The 16,669-nt window shown below is 39.1% G+C and overlaps 1 protein-coding gene across 1 annotated transcript in view; it reads right to left on the bottom strand.

Annotated features, from left to right (window-relative positions):
* wls (Wnt ligand secretion mediator) overlaps positions 1-16,669 on the bottom strand; it is a 128,679-nt gene that overhangs the window by 34,133 nt on the left and 77,877 nt on the right. The window contains exon 8 of the mRNA XM_042110077.1: positions 794-857. Within this exon, the coding sequence (XP_041966011.1) occupies positions 794-857 (64 nt within the window). The remainder of the gene's footprint in view (positions 1-793; positions 858-16,669) is intronic.

Genomic DNA, 16,669 nt, shown 5'->3' on the forward strand with positions numbered 1-16,669 from the left:
GTGTAAAAAGATGGGAGAAGCGTAAAATGAGCCTAATTAGGCAGGTATGTACGAAAACTGCACTATTTTGTGCCTAAATATTTCGCTTTGTAAAAGCAGATGTTAATCCAAATTGCGGTTAAATGTGTCAATAAGAGAACTTTTCAAAGACAACAGAATCGTTATTAGAGCACCAATTTTGCATCTTTGTACTATATCAAAAGCAACATTAACTTTCGCTGGCCTTTCGAATGTCTTAATTTCACGTCATCCACTTAAACTTTCCTACTTGCTAGATTTGACCGATTTTCCATAGCCTACGTGCACAAGTAGTTTGAGTAGAACTACTGTTCTTCATTATCTTCATGCTTGTAGACATCATGCATTGTATTATTTCATGATCGCTAAACGTTTGATTCCTTTTAATGTAGTCATTAGTTCACTTCATTCAATTGCGCTTGTGATTGAAGTATGCTGTTCAGTTGTTAACGTTCATTAATTGTGGTAGGGGGTGGAGCAAGGGGCTGTTTACCCGATGAACTACAGGTTTGATAAATACAATATTAGTGTAACTGTCATAGCATGCGGTTTCGGCGGGTTGGCCATGGTGCTGATAACGCTACGTTCGCAAAAACCTATGGAAGTAAGCATTAAATGGAGGCATTGGAATCAGGTGACTAAAAATTTCACTACAAATTGTACTTTGTATACTTGTATGTGACAAATAATTTTGATTTTAATTATTAATATAATTATTTGAATTATTTGGGTGTTAAGTGGCTAGTCAATGACTTATCAAAGGTATCAAGGATACAGCCAATTCTGTCCCAACTTCTGAGGCCCAGATGCTGAAGAATGGGTTTTTCAACTGCACTCCTCTGGATAAAAAGAAACAAGACATACAATTGTTATTTCAAAATGTACTCTAAAAAAGCTTTGACAGAATACCACAATGTTCTTATGTGTATTTGTGGGTGGAATCACAATTTTCTTTAATATTACCAGTTAAAATAAAATAAAAGACACAATAAAAATGTTAGAAAATATAATTTTCTAAATATCTGTAGAGTAGAATATCTGTAGCTGTAGAGTAAAACATTATCATTTTTATACTGCCAAGACAATTTCGAGAATTATATGCTATTGTTCAGGAGTTTAGAATCGGTAAGAAATGTCTTTGTTTGGATGTGTAGGTCCTCGTGGATGTGTAGGTTCAAGACTCCCATTGCAGACCACACTGTTTTGGACTTTGACATATTGCTCCACTGAGATTGAATGGGATTTAGCTAACTAGCGGTGTTTTTTCTAACAAAGTTACAAACAGTGCTGCCGGCAATATTGCCAAAAAAATACCCTATGCATCATCAAATTTACAGTTAGTCATCACATTTTAATTATGGAGGGACAAAGAATTAAGCTTGAGTATGGATGCAATATCTTATAGCCAACTTAGTGAGAGGTCTGACCCTAGTGAGTGGCACAGATTCTGGGGCAGATGGAGGTCACGTGTTTTGATGCATTTTCCCACGGTGATAACATGATAGCATGAAGACTCCTGTGTAGCCTGAATGTTATTTTATAAACGAATAGAAACCATCTTTTCTACGTTCTGTTTATGTTTATGTAGCCTATAGGACGTTTTCAATTTTGGGAAGAGGATTAAATTATTTGGTGGACCCCCTGCAGTACCTCCTCTGTATACGGCTCTGTGAAATTTAATACAACAGGGCCACCTAGTGTCTAGATCAGTGTTTCTCAAAGTGTGGTCCGGTGACCACTGGTGGTCCATAAGCTATCCCAAGTGGTCCGCGAGCAGACGTGGTAAAATATAATATAGATGAGTTGTTTGCAATATTGAACCAACTTGTATGTAAATCCAAACAGTTCTCCAACACTGTCTATGTAAGATATGCCAATTTAAATCATATTAATCCTCTGACACAATAAGTGCAAAGACAATAAGTAAGGTGGTTCAGTGAGTAGGCCTATTGTGTAGGCTAATATACTGTTGAAGTAGGTCTATTGTTTTTTTTTTTAGATAGGTGGTCCGTGCGTTTCTTTTTTATTGGTTAAGTGGTCCTTCCTTTGAAAAAGTTTGAGAAACACTGGTCTAGATGCATTGACATTACATTACATTAACCAAAGCGATTAAAAACATAGTAAACAGTTTAAGCTTTTTAAAGCAATTCCGAGATTCATGGAATGAAACAAATACATTCTTTATTTAATTACTGCGTGTGAGTGTTGATCTTGGTCATCGTGTTACAAAACCAAACATTTTTTACATCCCATGATAATGTGTTAGAAAGGTAATTTGGTGTGCGATGGCACTTCTTAAGACTTATCCTTCATGATATCTTAAGGACATCAAAATGGTACTTGAGTTGAAAAAATGTATTTGTTACACTGTCATAATGGTGTCATGACATCCAGTCAATCTTCTTTACAGTATATCTTAATGACAAAGCAAGATGGTATCACTTTACTTTAGGTCAAAGAATGTATTCGTTACACCGTCATAATGGTGTCATGACATACATTCTTATCCTTCATGATATCTTAAAGACAAATCAAAATTTTACCACTTTACTTTAGGACAAAGAATGTATTTGTGACACTGTCATAATGGTGTCATGACAGTCAGTTTTGTGAAATATCCGGTCACACTGGTCACGCTGACCAAGTGCTAGAATTGGTCTCTAACCTTGCACATCTAATTATAATAATTGTTATGTCAACATGTCATGAATACAACAAGGTGGATTTTCTGTTTATGTCAAGCTGTCATGACAAAGACATCCTCTAGACAGGTGATATTTTTGATGTGTGCTGAATCCAACTAGCCCTGTTCCCAAGCTGAATTTTGAGTTAATGACCATCTAATTAGCATAAACAAAATGGTTGCCAAAATGGCGATTTTGGGCACTTTCATAGGGCGGATGTCATTATACCATTTAAATTAATTCATATTGTTCACAGAAATCTCCCTTGGCCAATAGATCAAGCATACAGGCTGTGAAAAAAGAAAATAAATCTAGTATTATGCCTATGTTAATTACCTGAAAAAACCTTTGAAAAATGTAATTGTTAAAATTTTATAACTGAGCAGGCACACGGTATTTGAAGAATAAGACTTATGTTTTTTGAGGGTCAAGAAAGATGTGTAGTGATGAAATGTAACATTTTAAATTGTGGCCTACTGGTTAGGTCTTTGGGCTTGAAACCAAAGGGTTGCCGGTTCGATCCCCGACCAGTAGGAAAAATGTGGGTGGTGGAAAGGTTGAGCACTAGTCTCCCATGCCCACATCCACGGCTGAAGTGCCCTTGAGCAAGGCACCTAACCCCTCACTGCTCCCCGAGCATCACTGTAGCAAGGCAGCTCACTGCTCCAGGTTAATGTGTGCTTCAATGTGTGACCTGTGTGTTCACCAATTCACGGATGGGATACATGCAGAGACCAAATTGCATGTACAGTGGGTCCCCGTTAAGTTTGGACGGGTTCCTTCATGAATCACGCACCCCATTTTCACATCAGAAATGGCACAAACTGCAGTTGACACAAACAACCACAAGGTGTCACTTGGGTGCCACTACTATTTTTGATGCGACTGACTTACTGCTTCCATCCATGACGCAGCGGGGGCACGGGAACTTAAATTGATCACGGTAGTTTAAGCTTACACTTGACAAAACATTCTAATATGAAAATGTAGATGCAATTGTTGTAAAATGGTGCAGCTCCTTTAAGAAAGCACCGTGTGCAGGGATGGAGAGAGAGAAAGCGAGAGGGGATAGGCCTATGTGTGTTAGAACTTAGCGTGTGGAAAAAGTACGTGCTGTTGAGACTGGAGCGAGTCATATTCAAAATAATGCAAAAAAAAAAAAAGGCAATTATCCTCATTCATTGCAACCAAAGCATGCCTGCTTGCCGACGTTCAAACGAAAAATATATCAAAGCACCTTTTGCGTTTGAATGTAGCACGAAAACATTTTTAAACAGCTGGACAAATGATTTAGCTAATTGATTATATAACCTGTACACCAGCAATTGTTGAACATTTACCTGTACAAGTACATTGACAGTAGCCCAGCCTAATAGCATGTTGTAGGCCTACTGTAGAAATTTCACTTAAATTGCAACTGCAACATGCCTGCTTGCCAACGTTCAAACGACAACGAAAAAGATAATAAAACAACAAGAGGGTTGAGTCTGAATGACACGGAGTTTTTAGACACTGAGTTTTTGTAGTTAAGAAATATTTTCGTATAAAAAAATGGTCATTCTTCAATCTCCTTCATTGACGCCTATGAAAAAGGCTTAACGTCCCAAAACAACGATCAATGATCATCAAATTTCTCTCTCACATTGCTCCTCATAACCATCTATAAAAAAGTGCTTTTTCTTTTCTTTTTGAGCACATCCGAATCACAAGACATAACGCACTGGACCTTATAATAGGCTCGAGATATAATTCCAAAGGGGGCAGATAGGGGCCATTGCACTTAAAACATAAAAAGATGAAGCTTTCCGAACTTTGAAATTGCGATCAGTGACTGGCATCGGGTGAACGAAGCTTTTCGAAGTTGAACAGGCTATTAAAAACTATTTGCGCACCTCCATGTCACAGGAGAGACTGGGCTCTCCCTTCTATGAAAAAGACGTTAGGCTGCAAACTGGCCTATGATTTCATTGCTGAGTTTGCGGCAAAGCAAGAAAATGTTTTTTTTCCTGAGTCAGGATATGGCGAGTCAGTGTCATTTATTTGTCCAATGTTAGCCTATAGATACAGACCAGTACATCTTATCAATAGTTTGAATGTCGTGTGTGTTTCTGCTCATTGACAAATACCGTTCAGCACAATGATTCATGCCCAATTAATTCCCCCTGTTAAAGTGTTCGCCTTTGTTACACTATTTGGTTTCATGATGTAGCCTATGATAAACACCATATGGCCAAATATGTGACTCAGCTAATGTTATAGGCTATACAATTGAATTTCCCCTCTTAAAGGCAAGCTGGTGTAGCTTATTAGACTAGGCTACTATTAAAATACACCGAACGGTAGCCTTGGCTATGTGTAAAGTAATAAATAATGTAATCTGCATCGCTTTATTTAACAAACTGCAAGCAACAAGAGCATTGAGTTCGCTGTAAGGCCAAACCCAAGAGCAAAGCCTATCTGTTAAGGCAGTCGATAGGCTATATAACGAGCTGTGTGCCTGGAAAGACGATAGATGACGGCTCTGGTCATCCCATACCTCCCCCCACTTCCTGTAGCCTACCATTATGAAGGCCTGTAGCCTAAAACGGTAGCCTAAATCGTTGCCGTTTTGTGACATTAAGCTTTTTCACGTTAAGCCCCCTCCCCCATCCCCTTCTTTCACAAGCAGTGGGGGAGCGCGGGGCACAAAGTAACACTTTTTGGTAGACAAAGGAGGGTTCTCCGCGCTTCTGTCGTTTGGCCACAATCCGTTGCAACCAGGCCAGGACAGATATTTTAGAGAGGAGAGATGCCGGTGCAGCTCAGATGTCTTCTTAATTTTCTTTATTCTTCAGTAAAAGGTGCAGAACATTATTAAACTTTGACTAACATTTCGATGTGTCGATGTTTTTGACTAACGAACATCGAAACGTTTAATAATGTTCTGCACCTTTTACTAAAGAATAAAGAAAATTAAGAAGACATCTGAGCTGCACCGGCGTCTCTCCTTCTCTCTAACACTTTTTGGCTTTGGCTAAATATTTCTAAAATCATTTGAGTTTCACTAGTCACATGTTTTAACAAGCAACACTTGTTATTGAACTAATAACAGACGTGTGTCGAAAATTGACTTTATTTTTCATACGGAGAAATAACATATGCAGAGTCTAACCAAGGTCAATCTTGCCAAAAAAGCCCTCAAACCTGAACACACATGAGGCAAAAGTGCAAAACATCACAAAACTAACTAAACTAACACGCGCATATTTTTGTATTGCAATCATTGTAGCCTACAGTTGTAACAGCGCGTAACAGTCGTTTTACTCCCCGGATGCGCTCATTATAAAGAACGTTTAACGTGTCCCAAAAACAGCTATCAATTAATCACCAAACGTCTTATAAACAAGTATTGCCAGGAGCAACACCTTGCAAAAAATGATAACAATAGGCCTAGGCCTTTATATGGCTCTGCTCCTGCCTAGATTCAAACTCAGAACTACCTGAAAGTTGCAGACCTGTTCTGGAAATACGTGCATTAACCCACTCGACCGTCAGACAACGCTATCTGCTTCGAGTAGGCCTATTGGGTAGGACTGTAGCCTACACTGGTTGCTGTGGCAGTCTTGAGTGACCGAATTCGTTTTTCTTTGTCATATGAATGCTGTCATTTTGTTAACATTACTGTTAAGGAGATGCTGTAGGAAAAGTCTATATTTCAACCTCGTTAGTGTAGTAAAAAAAATCTGAACTATTCACAAGGTTTCTGGGCAGCATATTTATGTTCTGTTAGCAAGCGAACTTCTCATGACTACCGACAAAGTAGCCTACTGCCAGCTGACGAAGGTCTCAATTTAAAACATTACTGAGAGACAGACACTGTACAATCAAGAAATCTTGCCACTGAATCCAAAACTATGTTTAACATTATGTACAAGGCTTAGGCTACAGTGGACTAGCATGTTGCAGGGGCTGCTAAAAACACAGAGAAACGCACTGAAAACTCGGCCAATCACAGCCCTTGCTGTCGAATGCGCCGTCTGGTTCGACCGTGGAACTCCACAGCGGACTATGCTGCCCCCAAGCGGCTGCAGTTGTACTTACATTTCACCATTCACCATGATCGTGAATGAAGTGTCAATTTTTAACTGGGACCCACTGTATACCAAAGTATACTTGGCCATAAAACCTGATTTACATTACATTTAACATAATTGAAGCAAATTAGGTTGGTAATGTATGTAGTCTCGGAGTAAGTTACACTTTACGGTAAGGGTACATGAATTAATTCATGATTTATGTATTACTTCCTTCATTAATATCTAATTAATCATCAGGAATTTACAGGAGTTCATAGTTTGTCATTTGTGACCTCATACATGAACACATTACTAAAGTATTAGGTACGGTGGGCATAATTCATCATTATTAGAATTATGATGTATTAACCATGATCATGACTATTTTTCTGCCAAAAATGTGGTCATCACCGCTCAAATTCTGATTTGAACATAACTTTGGAGTTCTCTAAACACATGTCATTATTCACTACTTTAGTTGAGGGGCCAAAGACATGATGAATGCATGAGCAATTAGCCTAAAATTCATGATGATCATGCTTAAAAAATCATAAATCATAATGATATACCCATCACACCTAATGCTTTAGTTGATGTGTTGTTCATACATGAATGAGAGTATGAATGAGAGTATATGAATTCATGTCAATTCCTGATGATTCATAGGATATAAAGGAATGAAGTAATGCATAAATCATGAATTAATTCATGCATGAATTCATGATAATCCATGTACCTTTATCATAAAGTGTTATTCATTATCCATATTTCTTCATAACCTTTGTGTTAGTAAAATGATTGAATGTCCTGTGAATTAATAGCTAGATGAATAACTTGCTAACTAGTGCAAGTTCAAGTTACTTTATTTGTACCCAGAGGTAGATTTTGTTTGCAGTGTATAGTGCTAGAGAATTTGCCAGAACAGGAGCACAGAGAATGCCATCTTTACGGCAATTCACTCTGCCCTGTCCCTCCTTGACAATAGCAACACCTATGTGAGAATGCTGTTCATTGACTTCAGTTCAGCATTCAACACCATTATCCCCTCCAAACTGATCACCAAACTCAGTGAACTGGACATCAATACCTCCCTCTGAAACTAGATTCTGCACTTCCTAACCAACAGACCGCAGTCCGTTAGATTAGAAAACCTCACCCACTCAACCCTCACCCTGAACACCGGCGTGTGCGGAGCCCTCCTTTACTCCCTCTTTACCTACAACTGCATACCTGTACATGGCTCTAACACCATTGTCAAGTTTGCAGACAATACTACGGTGATTGCCCTCATCAGTAACAATAATGCAGGGAGAACGGTCCACCACCTAACATCGCGGAGCACCACCTAACATCGCGGTGCACCAACAACAACCTAGCTCTCCACACCAAGAGGACCAAAGACCTCATTGTGGACTTCAGGAAGTCAAAAGCTAGCACACAAAGCCCCATCCTCATCAACAGGACTGAGGTGGAGCATGTCACCAGTTCATGTTTCTGGGTGTCCACATCTCTGTGGACCTCTCTTGGACCCTCAACACCTCTACCTTGATCAAGAAGGCTCACCAGCATCTCTTCTTCCTGAGGAGACTAAAGAACACAACCTCTCTCCTCAGATCCTGGTGAACTTCTAAACCTCTACCGCTGCACCATTGAGAGCATCCTCACCAACTGTTTCACAGTATGGTGGCAACTGCTCTGCTCTGCCTCCGACTGGAAAGCACGGCAGAGGATGGTGAAAACTGCTCAACAATGCCCGTCCGAAGAAAGTGCCCAAAATCGCCATTTTGGCAGCCATTTTGTTTATGCTAATTAGATGGTCAAAACCCCAAAATTATGCTTGGGAACAGGGCTAGTTGGATTCAGCACATGTTAATTATGATAAAAAGTCCTGTTCCCAAATTTTAATAAGAAATGTCTCTAGACCCATATACAAGGACTTTTTCTTGAAATAGCACTTGTCTACTCTGGCAATGTCATCCTGTTTAATGCCAAGTTGTCCTAATAACAGGGTTCCAACACTAAATCAGATGTAAAATTCCATGATTTTTCCCTGACAACAAAAGCTGAATTTCCATGACTTAATGAATGAAAAGATTCAAGAATGTTTTACTTTTTTAGAGCGGGAGATGAGTAAATGGGCATTGAACAAACAAAAGTGGCCTACTGAAGCAAGCAGTAAACCAGACAATAACCAGATATACACCAACTTGGTGTCATACTGGAAAATACACTTTGATATAGTGCACATCTTACCCACTCCAAAGTACACCTGAGGCAAATAAATTATAACGCCAGACTATCGATGTAAATGTCTGTGTTGATAGTTTTATTTCTAACATTATTAGTAAGCCATGCTGTGGGCACTATTGTTCTTCTATTGTTCTTTATTACTTTATTAGTGGGTTTGATCCAGCAAGACGCTATTGTTCTTCTTAAGTTTACTTATACCTTCTTTTTCACCCACTTTTTGTACTAACTACTGCTCCTAGACCGTTTGAGCTATCGACGCGGTTCAAACTCCAAAAATTCAGGCCCGAACCGGTGTAGGGAGCTTGTTACTTTCGTGTCGCTGGCCCTTGTCGTTTTCGCGTTATTCCCGTTTTTCTGCGTTTTTCGGCCCCATTGAAATGAATGGCGGAATGTTCAGGATTCTAATTCTGATTGTGACATCACATCTCTAATTGTTTAAGCAAAGATCCTTGATTACTAGCAAGATAGAGCAACGTAATTCGTTACTATTGAAGCAAAACGGGACAGTTCCGGTCTGCATAAGTGGGAGTGTCACCTTACGTCACTAAATAAACGTTCTCTCTTAATAAGCAATAAGAACAGATAAACATAATTGTGTTCACAGTATTATTGTCTATAATCATGTATGATACCAATGAATCATTCTTTAGGACATGATATGAATAATTTAATTAGTCATGTGAACTGAGCTAGCTAGCTAGCTAACGCTAGCTTAAAATGCTATACAAAGTGGATGGGAGTAGCTATGGCAATACAGCTATGCGCTAACAAGTGACTAGTAGTTGAAGGACTTCGCTTAAACTTAATATACTGTTGCAAATTCACTTGAGTATAAACTATCCACTTTAACTAATGTCAGTAATGTTATTCAGCTAGTTGTCATTTCAAAGAGATTACACTTCTCCGATTAAAATGTTACCTTAGCTAAGAGGCTAGCTAGCATGCTAACAACCGGACAGTAACTGGCAGCAGCATGGTCTGATATTAAGTTATTTTATTACAAATCCGAACGCTAAAACATTACACTTTTTTGGCTTGAAATGATCCCAAACACTTACAGATTATGACAAAATTTTCCAAAAAACCCTCAACAAATCCAGAAAGACATAATGACCAATTTATTGGTAAAATTCCACAAGTCTCCATTGACATTAGTGCAGCGAGGGTTTACTCTGGTCTGCATAAAGGGGGATTTCCCCCCCTCCCCCTTGCAATAATCGAACGCGGAAATTGTCGAACGTTTGCGCCTCTCGCTCCGCTTTAACCCTCTCTGGTTTAACCCTTACAAGCCCGACCATTCTAATTTCGTTAAAATTTTAACGATGACCAATCGTCTTATATCTCAGCTGTCCAATGACTGATTTTATTTCTGAAATCTTCCCCGTAATGCTGACAACATAGGCTTCAATTTGATATGATTGGTTAAGAGGTTTATGGCTCGAATTTTTTTGGATACTTGAAGATGAGTCGTGAAAAATAATGTCACTTCAGTCACTTCATTTGATGTGGACAGCTGCAGACGCCGTCTGTACACCTTGGGAGATTACATCGACTGATACCCATACAGCTGGACAAACTGAGGTAAGATATATTTTAAATCGGTTGTAGTTATGGTTAATCTTAATTTATAGTCCTAAAATCATGTTATTTGACAGTAATAAGCTTTTCATTAGCGTCAACATTATGGCATAGCGGGGCTCACGTTAGTGTACCTGGCATGAAAACTTTAGCTAGTAGCTGCATTACTCTGAACGGTTTGTAATATTCTCGTTTGCTTTTGATGTCAGTTGTTTTCATTTAACAATTAATTTAAAACCCTGTAAGTAGCCTATATAACATGTAAGTAAGTTTGTTTTCTAGTACCAATTTGCATGTTAGCTAAGGATAATGTTGACAGGTAAGTACAGCATATCAAAGCTGAATATATTCGTGGGCTGCGTCTAACGTTACGGTAGACATGAAATAAGTTGATCGATATTTTTTACTCCTCGCAATATGTAGTTATAGAAAACATGGTGTGAAATCACAGATTCTGTCAGAAAAGTTTTAATTGCCTTTTGTTTGGTTGTCACCTCGCTAGGCAGTTTTATCAGTAGTGAACTAGCTTGCTTGCTAACCTCTGACTAAATGACTCAGATGCGCTTGCTTGGTCTAACATTTTTCTAAGATGCATGACATGAAATAGACTAAGCTATTTTTACTCCTCAATATGTAGTTATAGAAATCATGATGTTAAAAAATATATTCTCTCAGAAATGTCATCATCAGTCAGTCACTAGGTGAAATGTAATCATATGTGAAATGTAATCTTTTTCTTGATGCCAGCCAGGCAATTCGATTTAGGGTAGCTAAAGCCTTGTGTAAAGTGTGTAATAAAATTACTTTGCATTTTCAGGTCATGCTATTTTGACTCCTCCAGAATGCATCAATAGTTTAGTCTACAGTACATCTTCTTGTGTGTGTGTGTGTGTGTGTGTGTGTGTGTGTGTGTGCGCGCGTATGTGAGTGCACATACGCATCTACAGTTTTGGTTTACATTTATGGTTTTGTTGTTTCAGATGGAGGATGACAAGTATGCAGACCTTCTTGTCAGCCTAAAGAGAAGGAGGCAGCTGACAGCTGATGAGCTTGAGCTCATAGCAGCTCATCAAGCAGAAAACCATGAGGGAATGGAGGAAGAAGAAGAAGACCTTCTTGACCAGGAGCTGCTGAGTGACGGGGAGGGAGGAGGAGGATGAGGAAGAGGAGGAGAGTGGCCTGCCATCATCCTCAGTCTCGTAAGTATTTGATTGCATGTATTATATAATACTTCATATGTAAAATATGTCAACATTTCTATTAATTAATTTTATTTGGTGGGTTTGGGGTTGATTAGTCACTCTCCCGTAGGTCCTGTGTCAGGGAGGAAGCGTAAACGCTTCTCTGACCCTTTTCCTTCTTATGGTGATAGGGACACAGAAGCACCAGTTCCGATAGCCTTTAGTCCGCGTCGTCCCTTAGGTGTAGATTTAGGTGGCGTACGTAGGGCAGTGCAAACTGCCACTAAAACTCTGCGTGAAATAGACTTTTTTATGTTGTTTTTCACTCACGCTGTTGTGTCAGACATATGTGGCTTTACAAACCAGAGGGGGTGGGAGCTTGTGCTTAGTAGGCCGTCGTATGCAAATAGTGCAGGGACATGGGATGAAGTGACCCCAGAAGAGTATCACAGGTTTCTGGGGCTGATCATTTACATGGGCTTCACTTCCCTCCCTAATATCCACCGCTACTGGCGAACCAAGTCTTTGCAGGGATCGTGGGCCAAATTGTTCATGTCGCGCAATCGTTTTAAGGCTCTGTTAGCTGCTCTGCATGTAGTAGATCCAGCTACAGAAAACAATCAAGATCATCTTAGGAAACTGCGTTATTTGATGGACCACCTAAAAAATAAATGTTTAGAGTTATTCCAGCCAGGTCAGCACCTTAGCATAGATGAACGCATGGTAAAATCTAAAGGTCGTTCAGGATTTAAGCAGTATATGAATGGGAAACCAGTTAGGTGGGGTTTCAAACTGTGGGTGATCGCAACATCAGATTCAGGTTATACTTTAGACTTTAATATTTACACAGGTGGTCGTGATGGTCGCGTCTTGGATTTAGCCTCAAAAGTTGTAGAGGAGTTAATACAGCCATTTAGAGATGGTGGTCACACCATTTGGTTTGATAACTTCTATACATCACCAACCCTTATGGTTAAACTTAGAACATGGGGCCTAAATGCATGCGGAACATGTAGGATAAACCGTAAAAAAATTCAGGACAACTTAAAAGATATAAAAAAATGGGAGCGCAGGGCAAGTCGTGGGGACATGAGGTGGCGTAGAATAGAGGGTAATGTTTTAGCAGTACAGTGGAAGGACACTCGTGCAGTAACCTGCCTGTCCAATTTCCACAATGCGAATGATTCGACTGATGTATCCAGACTAGTGAAGAGCAATTCGGTTAGGGACAAAAAAGTTGTACGTCAGCCTATTGTGGTAAGTGATTACAACAAATACATGGGGGGCGTTGATAGGTCGGACCAAATGATAAGTACATATTGTGTACTCCAAAAAACACAGAAGTGGTGGAAAACACTTTTTCTCCACTTTGTGGACATTGCCGTCGTCAATAGCTTCTTATTATTTCAAGACTGGCAGCGCAATGCAGAATCTGGTGTTGAGCCTAGGTTAGGTAGCTACAGCCAGATAGACTTTAGAGAAAATCTATCACGACAGCTGGCAGGCATTTCCGTCGACACAGTTTTTCAGCCTCGGCCTTCAGCTCCTCCAACTACTAGTCCGTCGTCTTTCCATCAGGTACATGTTCCTGTACAGCAGGAGCCACTGAGGAATTGCTGCCTATGTTATAAAAAACTTAAAAAGGAGCATAAAACTAAAGTAGCTTGTATGGTCCCCCGAGTGTAATGGTAGGCGACTTTGTTTTAGTAGTAAACGAAATTGCTTTCAGATTTGGCATTCTGCAGAAGGGGATGCGTTTCGTGATGAGCCATAGGTCTTCTGTGTTCAACCTTCCGGTTCCCACCCCCCACCCTTCTCTGTGTGTAAGTGAGAGTGTATGAGTTTGTGTGTATGTGTGAGTTTGTGTGTGTACGTGTTTTCTCCACAGGCTTGTTCTACTATGTGATCTACTTTCAAATGTTTAGACTACATTTATTGAGTGATATTGAAGTTGATTGTATCTCTAGCTTTTCATTAACTTATATTATTTTATATATGTACATAGTTTTCATATTACACTGAATCATATAAGAAAGTTTTATCTGTTGAATCACGTGTGTTTTATGTCTCTATTCCAAAATGGTCTTAAATAAATATATTTACTTCCTGTACTACTGGTAATGTTACGTGTTTTTTTTTATTCTTATTGACTATCATTTGCTTCTATACAAATAAATGGTTTATTCTTATAGACCAAATAAATCTAAACCATTGTGTCTGACTTCATTATTAGTTTTTATGCATACATTTATGTTGTTGGTGAGAAAGAGAATGTGAATTCTGTCAACATTCGAAATCCCGTTTTCTGCATTTTTTTACACTGATCACTAAATTTATCATAACTTTTGAAAGGTTAAGGATATTCCATTTCAGTTTTTTTTGTTAAATAGCACACAACTTGCTGAACAAGTCATACACTCTATATTTTCCTCTATCTTGTAGAGAAATATGATACAAATCCATTTTTAAGTGAACTAAATTAAATTTTGGATATACATTTGGAGAGGATTTCAAAGACTGTTCATTACTATATCAACATTACTATATGTATTTTACATCATTTCATAGAACTAGTCCTTCTGATTACAATGATATGTATATCCCATTGATGGTATGTAATATACTCAAGAAATAAGGTTTTTTGTGTGAGGAGGTCATTCAGCACCAAAAATGGAATGTTCAGCACGGGCACGAAAGGGTTAAGCTTGCACCTGGCACTATGGCCACTATTGTTCTTCTTAAGTTTTCTTATTTATTAATCCTGTTCACCCACTTTTTGGACGAATTATTGCTCCTAGACCGTTTGAGCTATCGACGCAGTTCGAACTCCAAAAATTCAGGCCCGAACCGGTGTAACTTGCTTGTTACTTTCGTGTTGCTGGCCCTTGTCGTTTTCGCGGTATTTCCCGTTTTTCTGCGTTTTTGGGCCCCATTGAAATGAATGGCGGAATGTTCAAGGATTCTAATTCCGATTGTGACATCACAGCTCTAATTGTTTAAGCTTGCACCTGGCAGAGTTCTAAGCCATCTGGCAATGTCTAATGGGCTGGGCTGGGCTGTGTATGAAGGTGTGTGCATGTAACTTTTGACCCGTATGTCCGATTTTCATAAATGAGGTACCGTTGAAATCCTTGGACGAGGCCGAGTTCCATGCCCCTGATCAAACCCACTCTTGCAGTTCCTCGGAACCGCAATTCTAGTTATTTATTATTCCTGTTCACCCACTTTTTGTACCAACTACTGCTCCTAGACCGTTTGAGCTATCGACGGGGTTCAAACTCCAAAAATTCAGGCCCGAACCGGTGTAGTGCGCGTGTTACTTTCGTGTCGCTGGTCCTTGTCGTTTTCGCGTTATTCCCGTTTTTCGGCGTTTTTTGGCCCCATTGAAATGAATGACGGAATGTTCAGGATTCTAATTTCGATGATGACATCACAGCTCTAATTGTTTAAGCTTGCACCTGGCAGAGTTCTAAGCCATCTGGCAATGTCTGTGTACAGTATATGAAGGTGTGTGCATGTAACTTTTGACCCGTATGTCCGATTTTGATGAATGAGGTACCGTTGGAATCCTTGGATGAGGCCAAGTTCCACATAAAGACGGTTACAAGGAAAAGTTTGGATATTAAACGTACAGTTACTTTCATTCAACAGAGGATTTTTAAATAGCCTACATTTTCTACTAGTTTTAATGTGCAAGTAACTTGAAATGTAAAGTGGAATGACAGAAGTATAGACCTTAGGCTTCCCATGTAGGCTAAACACCACCCCTTATTTTTCCAGTGTCCTTTAGTATGAAAAGTAACATCATAGTTAACAACACTCAATTTTCGTTGACAAGTTTCATGGAAGACGTTACATTACACTACATTACACGAGGTGGGAGGCAAATCGGAGATGTAGCTGGCGTTTTGGATGATGTGGGTCTTAATATGTGAATTTCTTTCTCTGTGTAATCACTATACAGTCTGTGTATTCTGTACTTAAATTATACAGTGTCAAAAAGCAATTCTAGGGGGGTTTGGAGGTATGTTCCCCAGAGAAATCTTTTTAAAAATGACCCCTCAAATGATTTCTTCTAGTTAGTTTTGGGGGAATATGGATATATTTATAAAATAAGCCCAGACCCCTAAGCCAAGATGAATTTAGTCAGATGTTATGAATCGGTATCTCCCCTGCATAATTGGCTAGAACTACTAGTCGATAAAAAAAGAATATTAATATCCAACACTATCTAACTGCCTTTTCCAAGTATGTAGTCTAAATTACTGAAACAATTTGTGAAATAAGATACCAGAGACACTAGGCCTGTCATGCAGTTGGTAGCATCATACATAAGTTAGGCTATTGCTAGGCTTAAAGCAAGGACATTTCCTGTGCCTTTAAGTTAGGCTATTATTTTTAAGACCTAATAGGTATTATAATATTATGATATCAAATCATGTTTTTGCTCAGAATGAACCTAAATGGAAATCAGTCCCCCTCAGTCCCTGATCTTTAGTGCCAAATTATGTTTTGCCATTCACAATTTAGGCTACTCACTCACTCACAAAGTGGTGAATAATGAAGTACATTTATACTGTTTTAAAGTACCTTTATAAATATCCTATTAAGAAACGACCTCAAACACGAGTGAACAAGCAACATGTTAATTTCTTGAGGACACAAACTCCTGTGCTGGCCTCAGCTTGTTGGTTTGCAAAGAAAAGGCTTTTCATGTAGCCTTGGCAACTAGCCATCTAGTATAGGCCTGATGTAACAAATTAAATGACACTTGTTAAACTCACCTCAACAAGTCTTTTGCAGCCATGGGCAAGGCTACAAACAGTGCAGTGTGCAAAAATATCATTATGTTTTACTCTTACTGTATGAGACAAGGGTACACTTTTGTGTAGTCTGATGAGAA

This window comes from Alosa sapidissima, chromosome 1 (assembly GCF_018492685.1).
Source record: "Alosa sapidissima isolate fAloSap1 chromosome 1, fAloSap1.pri, whole genome shotgun sequence".
NCBI classification, from domain to species: Eukaryota; Metazoa; Chordata; class Actinopteri; order Clupeiformes; family Clupeidae; genus Alosa; species Alosa sapidissima.